This window comes from Trachinotus anak, unplaced genomic scaffold (genome assembly GCF_046630095.1).
Source record: "Trachinotus anak isolate AG129_WGS33_773 ecotype Australia unplaced genomic scaffold, CSIRO_AGI_Tana_v1 ptg000025l, whole genome shotgun sequence".
Classification (NCBI taxonomy): Eukaryota; Metazoa; Chordata; class Actinopteri; order Carangiformes; family Carangidae; genus Trachinotus; species Trachinotus anak.
In genome coordinates this window covers 1837685-1857620 of record NW_027273876.1, presented here as the reverse complement: position 1 = coordinate 1857620, position 19936 = coordinate 1837685, and the positions used below count along the sequence as shown (strand labels likewise).

The window sequence follows — 19936 nt, the reverse complement described above, 5'->3', positions numbered from 1 at the left end:
TTTATGTGCTGCAGTGGTGGAAACATGACACCCGGGTGGACATGCTAATCTTTATTTGTTTTCCAGTGCGATGCTCATGGCCTTTTCTCCTTTTTACTGTGTACTAACCCTGTTCTCTGGCATGTTTAACACTTTATTAGGAACACCACACTATCACTGGCTAGTTCCTCCCTTCAGTTCATTGTTTCCACAAGATGTTGGAAACTTTCCTCTGAGTCTCTGCTCCATGCTGACATGACTGCATCACTTACCACACCCCAGAGGTGTTCTACTGGATCCAGGTCTGCAGACTGGGGAGGCCACTGTAGTTCACTGAACTCACTGTGATGTTCATGAAACCAGTTTGAGGCGATCTTTGCTTTGTGACATGGAGCATTATCCTGCAGGAAATAGCCAGAAGAGAACTGTGGATTTTAAAGTGATGAACGTGGTCAGAAACAACACTCACAGAAGCTGTGGCATTCAGACCGTGATCGATTGGTGTTAAGAGCCCAAAGTGAGTAAGGAAAACATTCTCTGCACAATTACAGCACCAGCAGCCTTGACTGTTGACACATGGCAGGTTGGGTCCATGGATTCAGATCATTAAATTATGAGCTGCACAGGTGATGTTTTCCTCCACCTTACCCCAAAAAATGAAACTGGTGGTTTTATTTAGAGTTTCTGATGTCAGGGGCAAGTTGTTCTTTGCCTTGGCACAGTGAGCATTAGGAGGGCATGTGCGTTAGTCTGAACAGGATTTGGGGGAAGCAGTCACCATGGAAACCAGCTGATTTTTATTTTCTATCTTTTTGCAGCTTGGTCTTGAGTCAGAAGCCGCGGCAGCTGTTCGCCAACATTTGGTTGTGTTTACATTGAGATTGCTGATGATGACTAACCAAACATGAATCACAGTTGTTGTCTATCTGCCTGTCTGTCTGTCTGTATGTCTGCTTAGCTTTCTATACGTCTGTCTGACTTTTACCTGTAAGAAGAAATGACCAGAGGGACGGTCACTGCACCAGCAGATGTATTTACAGCAGATTGGTTTTGTCTTTGGCCCTTAACACAGATTGTTCATGACCAGATCATCAGCTTCATGCAGTTCACATGTGTTAGGCCCATATGGGCTTTTAACCATCTCTAACCCCTCCCTCCGCCCGTCTGCTTTCCTGCTGCCACCATCATCCTCTACCTCTCCTCTGTTGTCTTATTTGGAAGTGATGAGTCTTCTTGTTGTCATCCTGTCCCCGTCTCTTTCTCAGCGCCTGATACAAGTGTGGTGTCAGCAGTAGTGTTGCAGGGGAACAAAGACAGAGGGGGAGCAATGATTTATTTTACCGTTGCCAGCAGTTTTGATTTAGTTGCACTGGTGGCTGTGAGTGGAGAAGCTTTGTCTCTGTCACTGGTTTCGGTTAATGCATACTGTAAGAAGCTTGTATTGACTGCATCTATTTCTTAACTCCTGACCCCAATCCCAACCCTCTACTGTGCAGCCTGAGGTTTACTTTGTATTTGTAAAGGTAGAGGATCCGTAAATTAAGCATAATGTGCATGAAACCAATTATTTTATGGAGTAAAACCCCTTAACGTCACTTTCCCACCCACACCAAAGCCATAAATGTTGCTTGTGTTATAGTAGCATGGTTTCAGCTTGGTGTAAACAAAGCCAACCTTTAAATTGCAGGTTTTTGTAGTTGTTATGTTATGGATTAAAAAACTGGTTTTAGGGTTTTAATCATGACCCACAAACCCCTTGAAGATGCCAAAAAAATGGCCGAATAACCTCATTCTAAAGGTGAAACTGGTTGTCACGGGGATAGAAAACAGGAAGACGAATTGACATGAACACACAGGCTGTAAAACATCCCTCAGCACTTTAGGCAGGCTGTTATTTCTCTATCTGTCAGGTCTGTGGTTGCAGACATCACTCTCCTGATGGTTCACACTCTGACACCTGACTGCCAGCGTTCACATTTGAAACCTTTGCTCCTGCTCCTGATGCAGCATGCAGGGGAGATCCCAGAATTCACAGCCGAGCAGTAAAGAACTTCACAGGGATTTACCACGATTCATAAAGAATTGCAGTTCGAGCAGTTCTGCATGGTGTGATTCCAACAGACAAAATGCTTGTGAGTCCACAGGCTGAAATAAACTCTATAGATTATACAGAATAGTGTAGAATGCGTCAGGTTGTTCCCAGTTTGATGTCTGTGTTCTGCAGTGACCTTTACAAGACGCTGCAGGTCACTTCATCTCTCTTTATCTCAGTTCTCTGGTTAACATGTTCTTATCTTAAATTAAATCAAAGAGAGAAGTCCTGTCTCGTCCATCAGGGGTCCCACAGTCACTGTTTTGATCATACTGCTTTTGACCACTGGCAATTAACATTTATTTTATCTTTGATTGGGTATGAACGACAGAGGTTTGGAGAAGACTGCTAATGAAACGGAGGAACAGTGATTTTCAGACAGATGTCTGCAACATTAGGGAATGAATATCTTCATTTCTGGCCTTTCTTCTCTCTGTATCTTTCATCCTTAATTGGGATCAAATTTATATAATCATCCCTCTGGCCAGTTTCCAGCAGTTCAGGTGGTTTCACCTTTCTCTCCACTGAGCCTTAGATAATTTAGCTGTCACAAGGACAGTGACCGGTGCTGCTGATGGGTGAAGGGTGTCAGCAGTCCCTGGATACGCTGATGCCCCTCAGCTAGATATGAGCAACGGGCACAAGAGGAGAGCTGGGCCAGTGCTGTATACATCCTGGCTTTGCTTGAACAGGGAAGTGTGACACTTCTATTCCACAGCTGCTGCATAAAACTGGGCATCATTTGCTCTGTAATGGCCAGTCAGCTTATCTGAATGGAGCAGGCTTAACAGTCGTGACACACTGATCAGTGATGGCTGAATTTGGTCTGGAATAACTCCCTGTGGAGCAATTATACAAGCCAGTAAAGAAATAAAGCTTTGTCTGTTGGTAGAGTAATTGTTTTAAGCACTTAGTAGATACAGCTAATGCCACAGTGGAGCACCACAAACAGACCGATTGTCGGCATAGTATGTTGACGGGATTAAGAGTTTGGACTCCTCTCAGTGTGTCAGCTCTGATCTAAATGCCAAACATGTCAACCACACTTGAGTCTATCTGACAGGCCACAAGTCACACCAGTACCGTGACTCATACCAGTACTGGACTGCCAGAGCTCAGTGCAGACAGCTATTTATTTAGTTAGCTAGTTATTTATTGTTTGCTCGGCCATACAGGAGAGAAAATACAGACTTAGCTCAGACTTACTGTCATTGACAAAACTTGCTGAGCTAGCACTGCCACCTCCAGGCTGTTCGCTTACTGTAAGACTGAGGTCTGTGTGTCAGTAAGGCTCCATTCAGACCAGGTACTAACATCTAATCTGTATCTGAAAGTGAGATCTGGATGATGACATCCAGTCCATGAGTCTCTGTATTTACACCTGGTATTAAAATATGTTCTCATTATCTGAATTCTGCTGATAGACATGGCACATCGCAGGTGGAAGCAGCATCTCAGTTATTGAGTGTAATTAGAAGTCACACCAATGTTGACTTCTGTTTTGCTTCTATTTCTGTCACTTCTTTTCTTCTTCTGAACTTAGCATGCTAACCTGCTAGCTGTGGCCTGTTTGGACCATGTTTCTTAGTCATGGTAGTGTCTAGGCCGCCCCGAAGAAGTAGCTCTGCACAGCAGGTGTATTATAACCTCACATATTATAAAAGCAATGATGGCTGAAGCTCTTGGCAAGACTGGTAAGTAAACAGCTAACAGTGCTAACTTTGGTTAGTAGCAGTAGTAAAACCTACAAATAGAAGCTTTATGTGGTGAAGAACCATTTTCAGACTAGCGGGTGATTGGATCAGATCTCTTAGTTCAACATTTTGGGAGCTACACCTTTTCACTTTCTTGTCAACAATTAGATGAGAAAATTGAAACTGCTCTACTACCTGTATGCTGGCCAATAGCTTCGCTTAGCAAATACTGGAAACAGGGGGGAACGGCTAACCTGACTCTGTCCAAAGCTTAAAAAGTCTTCCTATCAGCATCTCTAAATTTCACCAACACATTATGTCTTATTTGTTTAATTTAGATACAAACAGAAATTTTTCAGTCAGGTGCAGTAACCTCCTGGAGTCGTGTTGTCGCTTTAAGGTTGCCAGGCAACCAGCAGAGGCTAAACTAAGCTCGTGGCCTGCTTGTTCCAGCTCCATATTTAGCTCATAGACACGACAGCGGCATCAGTCTTCTCATTTAACTTGACAAGAAAGTGATTAAGCTTATTTGCTGAAGTGTCGAACTATTCTCCACCAGTGTGTCCTCACTGAGTCTCATCCAGCCTACAGACCAACTGGTGTTCAGCACAGAGCTCACAGGCTGTGGAGGAGTGTCATCCTGCGGAGAGTTTCAGTATCAGTATCTGCAAATGTGTTCACAGATATGCCGCAGCTAAGCCTTCACAGTGCAGAAACAGCCAGCTCCACCAGTGCTCAGGCAGAAACAAACACGTGAGGTGTCAGACAGACTCAGTCTTTTTCATAACCCACAGCAGTTTCTGGCTCCGTCTGCTCCCGGGTAGACTTCAAGTCGCTGCTCTTCAGCTCGCAGAGTTTCTGCGTTGAGTGCTGAGGAGACTCTCCTGGGGCAGACGCTGCAGAGTACACAGCTCTTCAACCTCTTCTTCTTCCTCAGATCCTTTCTTCTCTCCTCTCCTCTTCTGACGCTCGCTCCCTTTTCATCATTTAGTCATCAGGATGTGCTTCAGCTCTCTGCCTTGGGAGGCTAAAAATGGCTACCACCTCTGAGTAGCTGAGAGCTATATGGTACTCGAGCTGCTAGCATCAAGTAGTAAAAGGAGAGGAAAATGTCCGTCCACCACCTTGTGTGTTTCCCTGTAAACAGGGTCTTATAATCTGTGTTGTTGCGAATACCTAATGAAGCTCTCAGGAGGGAACTGTCCTTGGGAAGCAGTCGACCTTTAGCACAACACATTTGTCTCTTTGGATCTAGGCTCATTACGGCTAACAGGAGGGCAAATCCTCTCTATTTCTCTGAGATTAGCAGTCAATGCTATTGATTTCACACAGCTAGGGAAGGGAACTAAACAACAAGGTATTTGTGTGTGTTTCTGTGGGGGTCCAGCTCATCTCAGCCAGTTACACAGAGGATGTAGCACTTTACCTGTAGGCTGCTGACTGACCAAATCTTGGTCAGCCCCGTACGACGGCATCACATGACTGCACCAATATATTTCAATAATCTTACACTTCTCTTCCTCCTTTACACTCCTCCGCCGGCCAGTTTACTAGCTGCTGTACTGAGCTACGCTAAGTGTTTTCTACACCTGCCTACACAACCTCTGTGGGTACTCTGCTGGAAAACAGCTCAGGCATAAGATTAGATATGAATTCTTTCTTTCTCCTCCAGATTTCTCCATTTTTCTGCAGTTACCTCAGTTCTTATGTAAAGCACTTTTTTAATTACCTTGTTTCTGACAGTTGCTACACAAATGAATTTGCCTTGCCGCCTCTGGATAAACTTGATCAATAGGTTTCACTGAAGTTAAACATTTTAATAGAAAAAATGTGCCAAAATCAGCAAAGCGTAAGTCTGTCTGTCAATATTTTCTGACTTGAGCAAAATCGATTCTTGTGTCAAAAAGCTAGAGCGGCTGCACACTGTTGTTCTCAGCAAGTGTGAATCAAACAGGAGAAAATAGCACATTTGTCTGGGGCTATTTTCATTTGCGGAAAAATCTACAGTTGGTGGTCTAGTGAGGACTTGGATTGAGACTGACGACCGGGGCTGGGGTTGAATTTTTCGGGACAGTAGTGGATTCAGTGGACCACATATATCAGAAGCTGTATCAGGCTTTACACAGATGATAGCTTTGAGTAGGATCAATTCATTGTTGGCTGTTGTATTTTAATGGGATTTAGTGACAATAGAAAAAATATTACCATCATCATTATCACCATCATTATTACATAAATATAAATTTGAATTGTGTGATTTATACAGAGGTTTGTTCCCACATTAAGAATAAACTTTACAGTAGTGTTTTTAGGGATGTAACAGTCATAATATGAATGTACAAGTGTATTATCTGGGTTTAAATGCAGTGTTTTTTCTGTTCGCCTGCATTCGGACTGTAGCGTGTTTCTCAAATATTAATGCCGAGCTGCATCCCCAGTCACAGTCTCCCGTTTGTGCTGCTGGAGGAGATGGGGTTTGTAAGTGAGGGAGCTTTAAATAAACCACAACAGAGATATATAATGCCTCTGCTCTCTGTAATTACCCCCCTGACAAATAAAGAGTAATTAAATTTGAATTTCATGTCTAGCATTTCGAAGCACTAAATGGTTATGGAGCAACTTCCTCCCCCTCTGCTTCACGTGGCATCATATTGCGCTTTCTATGGACACTGTAACAGGACCATTGCTTTAAAAAAAAATTCAGATTAGGACTCTGTGTTCCAAAACCCCCTGAGCTGACCAACTAATCCTGCATTTAACTGTTAAATTTGCATGTTGTTTTTTTTTTTTTTCAAATATTCCCTTCCCCTCCTACATTCTGCTGGCTCCTAAAAAACAGTGTTTGCTCTCTCTGTCAAATCATACTAAGAGCCTGAAACTCACTGAGAGCCAGTTGCAGCAGCTTTCAGAGGATCAGCACAAACTGGCAGCAGAAATGACTCTCTGTGCTCTGTTTATTATTTATGTGTGTGTGTGTGTGTGTGTGTGTGTGTGTGTGTGTGTGTGTGTGTGTGTGTGTGTGTGTGTGGAGCTGGGTGGCACTGCTATTGGCAGAAATCGATGTGAGAGATTTACAGCTGAAGGCAATCCTGCATGGCTGTCCGTCCAATCTGTTTCCCTGGTAACCGTTGCATTTCGGAAGCCATCGCAGAATGAGAAAAATAAATCATCCACTGCTCAAAAATGCCCCCAAAATTGGGAACAAGATATTATTTATGATACTGGGCAGCATGCACGCAGCACACATTGAGGATAATTCAAACCACTAAACTCGGAAAATTGGCTTCGCTGATACAGAATGAGGCTCAGAGAGAGAGAGAGAGAGCCTGAAGATAATAACTCAGAAATCCACTCTGCTGAGCCTCAGAAGAGGAACTAGAGAGTGTAAGTGTTGTAAATAAACGGAATTAATATTGCATCATTATTATACTCGCATCTCACTTTTAATTAAACCAACACATTTCTTGTTTTGTAGATAAATCTTGCTTAAAGACATCCAGCTGGGGGCCGTGGTTGCACATTACCTTCTTTAGATTTAGATTAACTGACGAGACTTCAGTATATTTTAAAATATATCCCGTCAGATTTTGTCAGGGACAGATCATTGAACTCCTGCACTTATCTCCATCTCTGTCCCTGGTGTTTTCACAGTCCATCAACCTTCGTACAACATGGAGACAGGAGTTCATTTACTGACATGATAAAATATTAGAAAATAATCACCAAAGCTCAAGAGAAAGGAGTCAACCAAATATCACATACATCACATACAAAAAGCTGTGATAAGAAAGTAAATTCTCTCTGCTTTCACCTTTTGACTCGGTCAAAAATGTCCCAGAAATAATCTTAATAATGCTTATTTCTCCACTGCTGCTCTGTCGGTGTTTATTTCTCCACAGGATCACTTACTGAGAGAGTCTGATGTTTACATTTGACATTCGAGATGCGTCTAAATGAAGCCACTGAACCTCTGAACCCATAAGATGAGCTACTGCGACATGTTGTGCTTCCTCAGGGCTTGGGGAGTGAATTTACATCTAACTTCTTAAATCCATTATCATATTAAGTCATTCTTCTGTTACTGTTATTAATTGATTATTGATTTTACAATGCTCTACCTCATTTTTACTGCACTTTTTCTCTTAAATCTCCTCATGTAGTAAAACATCTAAACATTTTTACATTTGTTTATTTTATCATTTATTTTAAATTTTTTATCCTCAGTTTTATCTTGTCTTGTAAAGCACTCGTAAAGGTGCTGTAAAGCTTGTCATTATTATTATTTTTTTTATTATTATCATTATTGTGGAAGGTGACCAACATGTGTGCTCTGTAGGTTATACCAGAGGCTGCTCTCTGTAAACTACTACAATAATTGGACTTCTTCAATAATTTTAGCAAAACAAAACCATAAAAGATTAAACAGACCCAGGTGTAGAACAGCTGATAAAGGGGGTGGTGCCAGTGATGAAAGACAACATCCTCAGTTCAAGTTGGGCTGTGGACCTTTGGTGCATGATGTTCCCTTTGTCTCTGCCCCCTCCATTTCCAGTGTCTCTAATGTCAATTCCCCAGTTACAGCATAAAACACCCCAGAAAATACTATAAAAACAACGATGGGAAAATTCCTCTTAATGTTTTCAAGAAATGTTACACTGTCAGTATCTTAGTGGACATGACAACAATGAAAGCATGAGTTCATATACATTTCTAGTTCTCTTTCACATTGTTGAACATTTGGTTAAAAAAAAGCTAATTAGTGCAAAAGACCTGTCTGTGTTGCATGTGTTGTTTTATCCTCTTCAGCTGATGAAGCAACACCTGCATTTTTAGCCTGTTTTCTGAGCAGAGGGTGTAACGTGGTCCATTGTGTGCTGGATAAAACCTACAGGGTTATAATGTTCCAGAGCATTTCATTCTGAGCAACAACATGATGCCGAGCTATAAATCAAACATGTAAATGTCTCTAAATGAAAATATGAGCCTTCCAGAGAAGACAGTAAGTTCTTTAGCTACTCTATATTGCATTAGAAATGATGCAACAGACCACTTCCCTTTATTGTTGTACTCTAATTGCTCTTTTATGTCCTAAGTGCTTTAATATGCATCAGATCACATGTATATACAAAAACAACACTGTCTTGTGGCGGATTCTTGTGCCTCAGCTGATGTTCACCACTTGCTGTGTCCTGCAGATGGTGCTCCGCTGAGTGAGCTGTCCTGGTCCTCGTCCCTGGCTGTGGTGGCCATCTCCTTCTCGGGCCTCTTCACCTTCGTCTTCCTCATGCTGGCCTGCCTCTGCTGCAAGAAGGGCAAAATCGGCTTTAAGGTGAGGGTCATTCTGCTGATGTGCAGAACATTTCTCACCAACTTCCACATCAAATATGAAAAAAACATGAGGCATGAGGACAAACCGACACACCTCTGCACCCTCGAACACACAGACTCATTAAATCATATCGAGTGTTTATGGAGTCTTGCTTAGAGATGTGCACTCAAACTCTCTTTGCCCATGAGCGGTCCTGCAAATGGCCCAAACACAGAACATTCCCTGCTCCATTATGTTCAGGACGGAAGGTCTCCATCCATTTATACTTAGGAGATGTTGATGGGAGGTAAACAGACCAGCAGACAAAGGTGGCAGAGGCTGTGTTTACGGAGCGGCGGGAGGCCTGCAGCTTTTCAGGACCATCATCAGGACCCCATTTCTGAGCAGCACGCTGAAATGGGTCACTGCGCCAAAGAAAATAGGACAGGGAGCAAGAAAGATTGTGTGTGTGTGTGTGTGTGTGTGTGTGTGTGTGTGTGTGTATTAAAGGAGTGGATTGTGCATTTAAAGAAAAAAATGAGTGTGTGTGACTACGTGCTGTGCTGTGTGTACATGTTTAAACGTGTTACCCTGTGGAGATTTTCGTGTTTCTCATCAAGTCTCTTTCTGTGGATACTTGAACAGAGGTGATGAATGCGCTTCATGCATTCAAGCAGTCTTCTTCTTTTCTTCTTCTTCTCTCTCTTCTGCCGTCCCATTGTTGAGGCTCTTGGCACACAAGCAGCTGTCAAACACCCTTAGTCATCTACCTTTATATTACATGGGACCTTTAGTCTTATCAAGCAGAAAGACTTGGAGTCTACAGTCATGTTATCGGCTCTGTGGGGCTGTTCTCAGTCTCTGGTCATAAACCAAAGTATTGGACAAATTAAAATATTGACCTGATGATGGCGCTAGATAAAAAAGTAGTAGTTATCTATTCAATAGTTACTGATTTCAGTCAAATATTCTGTTTCCATCCTCTCAAATGTGAAGATTTGCACCTTTTCTTTGTTTTAAGTCTCTGTTATTGAACATCTTTTTTTTCTGGATTGTTGTTTGACAAGACAAAAGATTAGAGGAGACCTCAGGCTCTGGAAATTTATAATGACAAATGAATTATTGAAAACAAAACAATCAACACATTAATCAAAGCTAAAAATTGTCCTTTACCTCTTTCCTTCCACGACATGTATTCAATATTCCTGCTCAGCGCTCCAAACTGTGAGAATAACATGATTTATTCCTCAACTTGTGAATTTATGTTGTAACATTATGTAAGCAATGAACATTTAATTCAACTCGCTTCAGAGGAAGCTGCAGAAACATTAATCCCAGTGTGATGCTGTGCAGAGGACCACGTGATGAAGCCCATCCTCACAGAGTCAGGGGCATGTAAGATTGTTTTAATAATGGCGTTAATTTGCCTCTGGGCTCATCTCCATCTTCTCTGCTCACTCTCTTTGCACCCTCAGCCTTTCTTTCCTTCTTTCATTTCCTCGCTGTTCTTAATGTGTCCTCAGAAACACAGGCCTGCGCTGATCACAGCAGTGTCTGTAGCCATATTACATAACATCCTGTTCTCTGTTGAATACTGTATTTGTTTATAAATGTGCATCTTAAGTGTCTTGTTGTTGGCTGCATCCAAGACGTCGACATCTGTCAAACACATACTGTATGTATGAGGATGTTCCTCGTGTCTGGTCTGTGTCAGTGGCAGAGTGGACCACCCAGGTCGGACCTGTCAGGGTGTGTCCGAGTTAGGGGCCAGGGTGGGAGGAGGGGGAAGAGAGAGGGCGCGAGGGCGTGAGGAAGGGCATACCCATGAGCCCGCAGTGCATCCGGCCTCGGGGCCCCATCTGGAATTAGACACAGCCTCTCCCACAGCAGGAAGAGGGAATTTCAGGGGGAAAAAATATTAAAGAAAAAAAAACTTCAAGAGGAGACGAGAGAAAAGATGTCTGTTCTACAAACAGTAACAAAAAGATGAGGAACTTCCTCCAGTGGTTCTCACTGCTGTGAGGGGTTAGTTCAGGCTTTGGACTGAGGCTGAATTCTTAAAGTTTTCAGTAATAATCTTTTCTGATATATTCTTTAAAATGACTCATTGCTCATATCATGTAAAAATATACAAAGTAGTGTGAAGTGTGAAAATAATTATTTCTTTTCTTTTGGTCACTCTCAGTTTTTGTGAAAAAGCTTGTTTTCTTAAAGGAGCTATTTGTAAGTTTTGCTACATAGCTAATATTAGCGTTAACAGCTGTTTACTTACCAGTGAATTCCAGAGGTGGAAAGCAACGCCAGCGTTAACTCTTGCCTCTCATTTAGCACGCTAACTAGCTAGCTCCGGCCTGTCACATCACTTTCCGATAGCGACTCAGTGTAGCCTCCAAATGAAAGCCACAGCACTGCATCTCCCCCTGTTTCCAGTCTTTAAACTTAGCTAAGCTAACTGGCTACTGGCTATAGCTTCATATTTACCCACAGCAATTAAAGGTATTTCGTAAAATGTCAAACTATTCCTTGAAAGAAAAACCAACATAAATAATTAGATCTTTGCCAAAAGAGCCTTGTTAAAATTGTCAGTCCATTTGAGGGACAGAATTAGAGCAGACATACAACAGAAATATTCTTTGAATAATAAATAAGTGTCTCAGTCGTCCACTTCATTTAGACACAGCCTCTGACTTCAGCGCCTCATAGTTCTTTTAATTTGTAAGGTTGAGTGATAATGGACTTCAACCTTGAATCATGTTATTAAAACTCTTTATCATGAATACAAGAGCAGCCTGAAGCACAAAAGCAACATTTGGGCCAACAATTTATTTCTGTCACTCTCTAACGTTTCCCTTCAAATCTTAAGTTTAAGGAGCTTTTGTGGGGTAAAAATAAAGAGGTTCTGTCGCCTGATGGATGTTAAGCTTAACTGCAAAAGTATTAAACGAAAAGGATCAGACTTGGGTCAAGTTGAGGTTGAAGGTCAGGTTCAAGGGTCACGGAGGAAAGCTCTCAGTGGGTGGTCCTCACAAGTATAGTGTTGACAAAAAAAATAGGTGTGGGGAAGGGGACTGCCCCGCAGATGTTCTTTGGCTTTTGGGAGGGAGGGAGAGAGAGAGAGGGAAAGAGAGGAAGAGAGAGTGATATCACACGTATAGTATGTGAACACCCCCACCCCCTGACCCCCACACCCCTCCACCTCCCCTCTCTTCCCACTTGTATTTTTCTCCCTCACATTTTTGCGGGGGCTCAGTTTCTCTCCTCTCCCTCAAGAGACAACCGGAGATAGTGCCCCCCCCACCCCCCCACCCCTCCCTACACACACACACCACCCCACCCCTTTTCATTTTCTCTCCCTCCATCCCTCCATCCCCAGCAGTCCCAGGGAGAGTCAGTGGTCCGCTACAAAGCCTCTTCCTCTTCCTCATCTTCCTCTGTGGACTCAACAATGAGACTCTCTCTGCAGAGTGATGATGCCTCTTTCTGCAGCCGCTCTCCCTGGCACCACCAAGCTCCTGCTGCCCTGCACCGATGGGAGCCCTGGGGGGGCAGTGAGTGTGTGTGTGGCTGTATATGTGTCAGTTTGAGAGAAAGGCAGAAAGACTTTGAGATGCTGTAACTAAAGCTGAGGCCAGTTGACATCCTCACCTATGGACTCTGAGGAAAGGTAAGCTGGCAGGGACACTGTGGGGTCACGCTGTGGGCTGATTGTTTTACCAGCAGGAGTCTTTCAGAAAGAAAGAGGGATTAAAAGGACAAAGCTAACATTGATCTTTAAATATTTTAGGTTGTTGGAGGAAAAACTTAAGAATGGAATCATGTTCATATTCATATTTTTAGCAGATTTCTGTGTGAAAAGCAAAGTGTGAGCACATTTCTGCTTTGTTTTTAATTGTTTTACTCAGTCCTGAAAAGATTAGACAACTGATTGATCAGTGGATCAAGTGAACATTTTGTTAACCCAAATGCCAAACATTCTCTGGTTTTAGCTTCTCAAAGTTGATATTTTTCAGCTTTTTTGTGCTTTGCTTTTGGACTGATGCACAAACAAGTAATTTGAAGATTTCATTTTGCATTGTATCAGATTGTAATTAGCAATTTTTCTTGCATTTGTTCACATTTTTCTTGAGTAAGGGATTGAAAGATTATTTGAAAAAAAGAAAAAATCACAATTTTCTGCCCTAGTTTTTATACCTTTTACTGCAGGATGTATGAAAAGTAAGAGATTCTTCTTCTGTTCAGTAACTGGTGTGTGTGTCTTTGTGTGTGTGTGTGTGTATGTATGTATGTATGTGTGTGACGTGTGTGTCAATGTGAAGAGTGAAACCACATGTTAAACGGGAAGGGCGAGCAGGGCCGTGTGAAGATTTGGATGTGAGGCTGAGGGGAGGGTGTGCAGCCTGCATGAGCGTGCATTCATTCTTGGGGGACAGGATGAAGTGAGAGATGGAGGTGCTTGTGTGTGTGTGTGTGTGTGTGTGTGTGTGTGTGTGTGTGTCTCTCTGTGTCTGTGTGTGTGAGTGTGTGGGTGTTGCAGAGGGCTGCAGCAGGTCACATTTTTCCAGCATTGCGACCCTGCTGCTCTCCAGCTCCAAACTAAGAGACTTTTATTCTGACATCCGGTTTGTGGATGCAGCCAACTCCCTCCCCTCCTCATCCTCTTATCCTGCGATCACTACGATCAGCAGACATTAGGATTCCTTCAGGGCTCCTCACTGCTCATCCAGCCCAGGCCTCAGTGTAGCATGCTAATTCAGATGTTACCTCTTTGTTTGCATGTTACTTTTGCCATATGTTGATTTTAATTGGACCAGTGTGGACAGCAAGTACTTGGAAATGAATTCCAAAGCAGATGCTCATCTGTTTTGTCCCATTTTTTCCAAGTGTAATACATATTAAAAGCTCTGAGTTATCAGTGATGTGAGTGGGATCAAGCTCTCCTGTGCAAACATTAATCTCTCCTGTTGTGAGGATTCATTGATCACTCTTCTGTCTGGCCTGTTGTTTATAGAAGTAATTATTATTGTGTTAATTGTTTTGTGAATATCATCAAATTTGATATGAAAAAAAAACATAACCAAATATTTTCAAGAAAACGGTCTGTGAGTGAGTTGCAGAAACTCCTCTCCAGTTTGTGCTCGGAAAGTATCTCAACACTAAAATCATCAGGCTTAATTGTGAAGCAGAGGATTGAGATACATGTAATCTTGGTACAAATAATCTTTGGGTAAATCAGACGGGCTTTGTTTACGCCACGATGTTCCAGAAGTCTCAAAAACAGCTCAGAGAAACAGTGAGCCGAGCCAGGACAGCTTGCCTCAGTTTATCTTGGAGCTGTTTCAGTGCTCGAGCAAAAATATCATCAATTTTCACCCCTGTTTTTGAATAAGGTTGTTGTGATGCAGTCAGACATTACATATCACGCAGAGCAGATTTGGACCCATCATATGGTTCACAAATGCAGATTAAGACACGTTTGTGAGGGGTTTTTTTCACTTTTGCATCATGGTGTCCTCACGTCTTTGACCTTACAAGTAAGGAAGCTGTTTACTGGTTACCCAACCGGCTGCCTGTGTAATGAATGCAACCTGTTCTTTTGCATGACCTTTGACCTCTTCATTTTCCGTGCCTGTGTGTTCCAGGAATTCAAGAATGTGGACGGGGAGGAGTACCATGCAGATATGTCCACCTTGGCCTCGCCGGCCTCCCAGGGCAGCCCGGACGTCTACATCCTGCCGCTTACTGAGGTGTCCCTGCCGGTCGCCAAGCAACCTGCTCGATCAGGTGAGTGAACATTCATAGTTCAGTTTAACCTCTGCAGTTCACATGGATCTGAATGTGGCTCCATCAAAAGCACAGTCTCGACTTGTGTTCAAGGGTTAAACTTGGTCCCTCTGCTTCCATCAGCAGTTGTCTCACTTACCAAATGTTTGAAATCCCCACAGTACTTTTAAAAAGATTTACACTTCTCCCTTCTGTCAGAAGGGATGAAGTATAAGTTGAATGGTGGGTCAAAGAATATCCAATCATGAAATAATTTTTGACGCTTGTGTCAGTGCTGTGTGATTCATGTCTCCCGTCCTTCGCTGCAAACTGATGCAAACCTTGCAACAGCTTTGTAAAAGTGCCCGAGCCGTACACATGCAAGTGCATTTCAAGGGTGTGAGAGTAATATAAGAGCGAGCAGGGCCGTGCGTCTGGCATTAGTCAAAAGTTTGTCCCTGGAGTGAGCACCGCCCTGACACTGGCCTCGGCCAGCTGGGCCTCCACCTATCCCACAATCCCTCGCTGCAGGTCCCTGCAGAATGAACTCTGTGCTCTTTAACTTTCACTCTCTCCCACAAACATCTGCCTGTTGCATAATAATGTCCAGGCAGCCGGCCTACACTGCTGCTTGTTGGTATGTCAGGCATGCGAGAGCACAAAACCCCAGTGAGAATATCCCTCTTTCACTCCGTCGCCTTCTTTCTCTCTTTCTGCTACTGTGTGACAATGGTCCTCGTTGTGTGTCAATGGGCTGATGCTGCCTGATAAGCTTGATGCTGGCGTGTGGTGAGACTTAATGCATCACTCCCACACAGTTAACTCAGGGACTGGTCCACATCAAAACTCAGATGTAAATGTGAACATTTGTTATACACGCATACACTCCTCAGACAGGCAGTGTATGAAGGACCAAAAGATAAGAGTTGGCTACTTCGAGGAGTGTGGAGCCATGCAGATAGGCTTTGACAAATGAGGTCTCTAATGACACTTCAAGACAAGGAAGGTTAATGGGATTTCATTTGCAGTTCATTGAGAAACCAAAGAAATGCTGCAGTTCCTGGTGGGAACATTTTCAGAGGCAGATAACTCCAAACCTCAGCTATTAAAGCCAAAACTATCTGCATGGTTAAATAGCACTTGGGGTAAGTGAAACTATTTTCTCACCATTGTCTTGGATACAGCTGAGCCGACCCTTTAACATATGGTGGGTCTTCTGTGAATAATAGAAACCGTCAGAGTAGAGTTTATGACTGCACCTTCAGGAGAGCCTCGCCCAGTGACGTCAGCGGGGGAAATAAGTTTTTCAGAGAAGTTGTGTATTCATCATACTTTACTGGTCGTAACTGTGTCCTCGTTTCTCTCATCTGTGTTTGCTGCCAGTTTCTGTCTTTTCATCTGGATTCTGGATTCTCCTGTTTTCCTGCATCCTCTCCAGCTCAGGTTTATTTGTACAGCGCCACTCCACACAGAAGCAGTTCAAAGCTTTGGATGGTGATAAAATATTAAAACTAAAAAGCTAAACATGTGGCAACAGAGTGGAAGCAAGGACAGAAGAATAGGGAAGAACTGATGCACTAAAACAACCAAGAGGCAGAGAAGAGTGAACACAGAGGAACAGTAATTATTAAGTTAAAAAAATATATATGATCACCAGAATGAAAAGGTCCTTTGGTGGCTTTTAACACAGTGTAGGTCTCAGATCTAATAATTCCTGAGAGCTGAGGTAGATGCAGAGATGAAGCACTTAACAGTTCTGAGTAAGTCTGGTTTCTTTCAGCCAATGTTCCCATCTCCTCTGTCATCCTGCTGAGCACTGGGGGCTGTTGAAGGACTGTGTGGATATAGGTGGAGTTCCTAATGAGACACCAGTACTGTAAGAGCTTGGCTCAGACCGGGGCCCGGTCCCCAGGATCCACCCCGATGCAGCTGTTCTCTGCTGCAGGCTGCTCTGCAAAGACTAATGGAGCTCACACCCACCCAGAGGAGAAAACACATAGAGTGAGAATGCAGAGCAAAACCAAGTTCAGTTCTCGTGTTCGTGGACACACACACACACACACACACACACACACACACACAGTGAAATTTCCTCCCACTCGGAGCAGAAACGTGTATTAGATGCATCCTGCTAGCAAACACTTTCAGATCTGCAGAATCACTTGCGAACGTCGACCTCTGAATCCTCACCGCTAACATCTCTTGCTGTGAGTTATGAAACAACAATGGGCAAAACGTCATAAGTGAATTGAAATGATTGTCCAAGGACACGACAGCAGCTCAGCACCAGAGTGGATCGGGATGCACTGGAGTGAAAGAGGATGATGGGAATTCCATTTGGCTCTGAGTGATTTAGCTGCTGTGTGTCTCGCTAAATACTTCCTGGCTACTATAGCAGTTAAGCTAGACACATTCTTCAGAGAGACGCTCAGCAGCAGCACACGGCTTAGGAAAGGCCAGACAGCACTGTCAAATGGAAATTGAGTTAATGTATCGGCTCTAAAGAGATCTGAGAGCTGAGCAGGGTAGTCGGGGTATTTTCAGTTTGAAAAAAAACAAAAGTGAAATTAGAAATTAGAAATAAGAAAGCACCGAGTAAATGAACATTTGCTGGATGTTACAGTGTTAAGAATCCTAAAAAAACTATCCCTCATCTGCACCATAAACGTATCACTTGTTCCCTGACACATGGACTAACTTGAAATCTGAACTTTCCTTTTAGATCATCTTGCTAAGAAACAGATGAGAGCAAAAACACAACCTCGGTGGAGATAACAAATATCATAGTACAGTCTTTTTTTCTCCCAGCATGCATCATCTTCCCCTCATTGTTCCACCAACGTTATGAATATCTGAAGTTAACATGATGGCGTAGGTGGAACCCATCGCATGCCACCGTTATCACCAAAACTCAGTTCATTCCTATGTGAAGGAGCTGGTGGATAATAGCCCCAGTGTGTGTGTACTAACTAGTCCTAACTGGTACCATGCTGCCCTAAGCAGCCAGACAATGGTGGGTATTCTGCTTTGGGATGGAGAGAGCGTGAGTGGGTGTAAGGAATGACCAGTCTGGGTAAGGAGACAGGGGTGTACAATATGGCCTCCACACAGTGACTGGACTGTGTGGCAGTCTGGTGGGGTGGGGAGGGGACGCTGCACCACAAAGATCTGTCTGTCTGCCTCTACACCCAGAATCTGACTGTCATCGTGGGAGATGCAGAAAGAAAGAAAAGAATAGATGGTGAGGGGTGAGAGATGGGAGGGCAGGGAGGGGGGGTGTTGCTGTTGCTGTCAATCCCGTTTCATTTGGCTGAGCTGGGGCAGGACGGTCGGGCGTGTTCGGCGAGCAGGAAAGACTCAGGGGATGCTGAGAGAGATGCATCAGGGAGTTGGAGGACAGTCAGACAGGTCGGTGCCGGAGAAGGCTCGATATAGAATCAGACTTAAGAGTGGAGTCTGTTTTGTTAACTCGTGGACCATGAACAACATCCACTGGTGTGTTCAGATATTTCATTTTAGAGAAGGTTAATGCCAATCGATGGGACAGAGGATTCTAGATGGATTCGACAGTGGCCACTTAAGAACATGGATGTGGTGCGTTCAAGTTACTGTTATGAGTTTTATGTACATATATTATTATTATCATTATTATAATTGAGGTGTATGATTCCCCTCCATGTAACTGAGGATATACTGCTTCTTCTTAGTGTGTTCGGGAATAATTGTGCCTTTGTGTATAATCCCTTCTTTTTATATGCAAGACAACAACATGTCCCAACATTATATTGGAAATTAGTGCAGTCAACTGTCTTTTATTATTAAGTTAATGTTAGTGCCTAAGTTCCTCCATCAGTGTTGAGTTTTAGTATGTTTCAGTTTCAGTATGTTTTCAGTATGTTTTCAGAAGGGATCAGGGTTAGTATACATTCCAGCCCACATTCAGTAATAAGAACATTTAAGTCTGACGAATGTTGTCGATTGAATTTAACTTGTTGTCTTACTTGTGTTGTGTATTCTCATCTCTTATCAAACCCACATTACTACTTGTCATTGTGATATTCTTGTGATAATACAACTTAAATACAGAAGTCTCCATGACTGTTAAATGTTACTTGCATCAAAGTTGAGACAATGTTGATGTTCACTGAAATAGAGTTTCATATCATATAGAATTGACTGGAAACCATTGGCTGCCTGGAGCGGTGGGACGAATGTCTCCACATTTCTGTGACGTATTAGTGTGGTCTTCAGAAGAGTTAGCTTTAATTTAACATGATATGATTTGCTGTAAATGGGCTAAAGCATGAAAAAACCATGGATTTTGTCAAAGACTGCAGCTGTGAGACCCCATCAGGAGGTTGCTGGTGGGGGGGGGGGGGGGGGGGGGTTATCCATCACTGTGACACCTCTTCCTCTCTCTGCTTGTCCTCCAGTCCAACTCCTGAAATCCACAGACCTCAGCCGCCACAGTCTCCTCTACCTGAAAGAGATTGGGAATGGCTGGTTCGGGAAGGTAAGCCACTTCAGACGCCTCAGTCTTCATTACTACCTGCTGGTGGTTTTAACAGTCGCCCCTGCAGTCCCTGCAGCTACCTGCCAGGTAGATGAAACGGAGCATCAGTGAGTCTAACATCACGGCTGTTAGTCTTCGCTGTGATCCCGGCCGTATTTAGCACCAGCTTGGTTAAAAATGTCCCGACACACTGTGTTACCTGTAATGTCTGAGTGTGTAATGCCGGGCTGATCCTCGTGCCTTTGATGTCAGCTCGTCCCAGGTGTGATAGACTTAGCCCTTGAGAACAAATTTTACGCTGGTAAAATTTTCAAAGTAATAGCCCCCCACCACAGGCTGAACCATTTGGTGTGGTGTCATGTTTTTACAACCAGATAACATGATGTTGTCACTCTCTCTCTCTCTCTGCTACTCTGTCTGCTTCTCCTCCTTTTCATACCCTTCGCTCATGAATATCCATCCGTCCTTTCCATCCTTCTGTACCTTGACTGGGTATGTCCATCTGTATCTGTTTGTCTGTATTTTTCTGTCTGTTCCCTGCATGTCTGCATCATGTCTTTTTGTGTGTCTTTGTGTATTGGTCACGCCCA

At 43.3% G+C, this 19936-nt stretch overlaps 1 protein-coding gene across 7 annotated transcripts in view; it reads left to right on the top strand.

The window, feature by feature from the left end:
* aatkb (apoptosis-associated tyrosine kinase b) overlaps window positions 1-19936 on the top strand; it is a 47117-nt gene that overhangs the window by 14914 nt on the left and 12267 nt on the right. Inside the window, exons 2-4 of one of the 7 annotated variants that reach the window (XM_071461746.1) lie at window positions 8961-9094; window positions 14713-14854; window positions 19267-19346. In XM_071461746.1, coding sequence (XP_071317847.1) covers window positions 8961-9094; window positions 14713-14854; window positions 19267-19346 — 356 coding nt within the window. The other 6 variants (XM_071461745.1, XM_071461747.1, XM_071461748.1 and 3 more) reach the window with 6 other exon arrangements.